Source organism: Acyrthosiphon pisum, chromosome X, assembly GCF_005508785.2.
Source record: "Acyrthosiphon pisum isolate AL4f chromosome X, pea_aphid_22Mar2018_4r6ur, whole genome shotgun sequence".
Taxonomy (NCBI): domain Eukaryota; kingdom Metazoa; phylum Arthropoda; class Insecta; order Hemiptera; family Aphididae; genus Acyrthosiphon; species Acyrthosiphon pisum.
This window is the reverse complement of record NC_042493.1, coordinates 52,552,391-52,555,687: the sequence shown is the minus strand read 5'-3', so window position 1 is coordinate 52,555,687 and position 3,297 is coordinate 52,552,391. Positions and strand designations below refer to the sequence as shown.

At 26.1% G+C, this 3,297-nt stretch overlaps 1 protein-coding gene across 2 annotated transcripts; it reads right to left on the bottom strand.

Moving 5' to 3' along the window:
- Positions 1 to 627: 627 nt before the first annotated feature.
- Positions 628 to 3,297, bottom strand: LOC107882138. 2 transcript variants are annotated; one of them, XM_008184359.2, is made up of 4 exons: positions 3,204 to 3,297; positions 2,820 to 3,114; positions 2,572 to 2,714; positions 628 to 1,928 (listed from the first exon to the last, which is right to left on the bottom strand). In XM_008184359.2, exons 2-4 carry the CDS (start codon positions 3,085 to 3,087, stop codon positions 855 to 857), a joined length of 1,485 nt encoding a protein of 494 aa, XP_008182581.1. In that variant the 5' UTR covers positions 3,088 to 3,114; positions 3,204 to 3,297; the 3' UTR covers positions 628 to 854. The 2 variants fall into 2 exon arrangements, with proteins under 2 accessions (XP_008182581.1, XP_029342924.1); XM_029487064.1 differs by having other exon boundaries at positions 2,820 to 3,289.

Sequence of the window (3,297 nt, the reverse complement as noted above, 5' to 3'; positions counted from 1 at the left end):
ATCTTTAATTGATCAGACATACTGGACAAAAGTAAGACAGTTTAGGATAACTGGAAGTAGATGCTACTCTATTTTTACATACAACCAAAACATAAAAACAAATAGTGATTGGGAAAAAAAAAGTAGTCACTATTTTTGGCCAAAATCTTTTACTTCGAAGTTCACTCAGCATGGCGTTAAATTTGAAAACCATGTTAGAGAACTATATGCTAAAATTTCTGGTCAAAATATTTCTAAATGTGGATTTTTAACTAGTGAAAATGAAAAATGGCTAGGTTATTCACCTGATGGGATAATACTGGATTCTAAAAATTACCCATCTAAGCTTTTGGAAATTAAATGTCCTTTCAAAGGAGCAACTCTTGATATTATTAAATTAATGGACAATTTAAACTATGTTACAAAATTTGATGATGGCACATATCAATTAAAAAAAAAACATGCTTACTACGGCCAAGTACAATTAGGAATGGTTATGCTAAATGTTTGTAAATGTGATTTTGTAATTTATAGTAGTTTCAGCGATGCATATATTAATTTAGAAATATTGTTCGATACAGAGTTTACAAAAAAAATGTTAATATCACTTAAAAATGCATACTTTACAAAAATGATACACAATATATGTATGTTAAAAAAATAAATTTTATTTTAAATACATATTTTATTCATTACAAAAATTGTTATTTTAATGATTCATAGATTACTTAATTGTAAATATATTTATGAATATAAATATGTAAGCACAGTGCACACGTAATATAAATAAAATCCTAATAATAATAATAATAATGTATTAAATTATTACATTAAACAAATTAAAATAATACAAATAATTATAAAAATTTGTTAAATTAAACATCATTAAATTTATCTTCGCCAAATATGGGAACACACAAATTACATATACCCCCAATTATAGTCATAATATCATCCATCAAATGTGCATGGGCCCATGGAAATTTATTTTGTAGAATTTTGAAAGTTTTTAACCTTTGATTAATTCGCTCAATATGGACTCTTGCTTTGGCAATGTTTTTTGTAAGTAAACTTTCTTCTTTTGTAAATTTTTTTTTATTTCTTAAAAAAGGTGGCCTAATTACTTTAATGCTTTGACTATCACAAATTGTATCTATTAAAAAACCTTTGTCCACCATTACAGCATCAAACTTGGACATTTTATTAACAAGTCCACTTTGTTCAAATATTATTTTATCGGACGCTCTTCCACCATAAGGTTTACTTATATATGTGATAAGACCACCAGGTGATATCCCCACTAAAAACTTAAAAGTATATGTTCCCTTATAGTTGCTATAAAGTTTTATTCTACAAGAAAGACATTTTGGTGATTGTACAGATATTTCTGTACAATCAAGAACAACTCTTGTTTCTATGAAATTTTTAAAACATCTGGGCATGTTATTTGATATGATCTCAGTTTTACTTGGCCAATATATAAGGGGTCTTAATATATTTGCTAATAAAGGAATGAATGAATTGTACAAAGCCCTACATGTTTCACCTGAAACGGCTTTAAATAAGATTGCTAAAACAGCAAATGACAAATCTTGTTTAAGTTTTATAAAAACTAAAATTAATCTTTCTTTAATACTCAAACGATGACATCTAGTATCTGGATACTCTTTTGAGAATAAATAAATAATCTGATTAAGTATTTCAAAGGTTGGGATTCCTGTCATAGTATTTAACTTTTTTGATGTGTCAATTAAAGATACAAATGGTACAAAAATAGCACCACTAGTAACTTGTACTTGAGCATCAGCTGACGTGACTGTTACAATTTGAGTAGCCATTTCCTGTGAAATCACGTTATCTTCTACATAATTAGACTTGTCTGTTAAATTTGACTCTGAGTGTAGATGTAGTGGATAAATGACTAAATCAAAATCACATGTCTTAGCAACCTGAAGATAAAAAATCAAAATTATGAATTAAAAGTTTATTTAAATTTGTAACATCAAACATGTTATTCAAATATCATACCTACAAAAATACATAGGTATGCTGTATACCCTAAAGTAGGTACTTTTAAATTTTTAATATACTATTATTATTTATTTAATGTTATACAGTAATTACCTTTTTAAGGTAAATTAAATAGTAAAATATAAGCAAAGTATATATTTTTTAATACAAGCATTTGAACAATTTCAATAAGTAGTATATTATCAATGTAAATTATATTAAAAAATAGGTATGTTAGAAAAATTCATATTTTTTATTTTTCTATACTACATCAAGCAAATAACAAATTTTTGAAATTGTTAAACTATGCTAAAAAAATACAATTACTATTATTACAACCACTTGAGTGTAACACACCGTGTCCCTGTATAACATTATGTACATAACATAATATGGGTTGGCGTTACATTCAACCAAACAAAAATTATTATGAATTAGTATAGGTACTTAAAAACTGTTAAATACCTAATTAAATAACCTATGAATGCTAGGTATATTTATATCATACTTAAGTAAATAAAAATAAAGGTTATTTGCAGAATTGAATATAACTATATTTTTAAGTTTTATAAGAATATTTACCTCCAGTTCATCTGCACTGGGTGACAGAAATCTTTTTTTCGGCGATTTCCTTTTTAAGGGAGATTTAGATGTTATTGATAACTTTGGTAGATTTTGTGATGGAACTGCTTCCCGTGTCAGTCTAGCTCTTGATACTTTAAAGTCTAAAATGGATTTAAACAAGGTGTACACATTTATACATTTTATATTATTTTGAATATAACTTATAAGTATAAAGTGAATATAATAATAATAAATATTTAACATACCAGGTAATATGAAATCTTCTTTAACAAAATGTTGAGAACATATTTTGATTTGAGTTTTTTTTAAACTAACAGTATCCATACGAAGTCTTAAAATCCAAGCTTGTCTACGATCAATCATTTGTGAAGTACCATTTTTATTAATCCATTTTATTTTATTTGTATTTTCTTTTGGTAATGAATGAAAACTTATATCACTACCAGAATTATAAAATGTCGAGCAACCATAAACAGAACAATATGTATTACTTTTTTTATTACAGCTAGCCATTATGCTGGTAAATATACACAACTAGTACTGGAAAATATTAATTTAAGTTGTAAGTACTTAGAACAAGTTACAATACAAAGAAAAACCTCAAACAATTATATTTTAATAGTACAAACCATGTGACAACGTACGAAACTACAACAGTACAATCATAAGTCATTTATCTTTGAATCCCAACTAGAGCCGACATTTTTATCAGATACTAGCGCT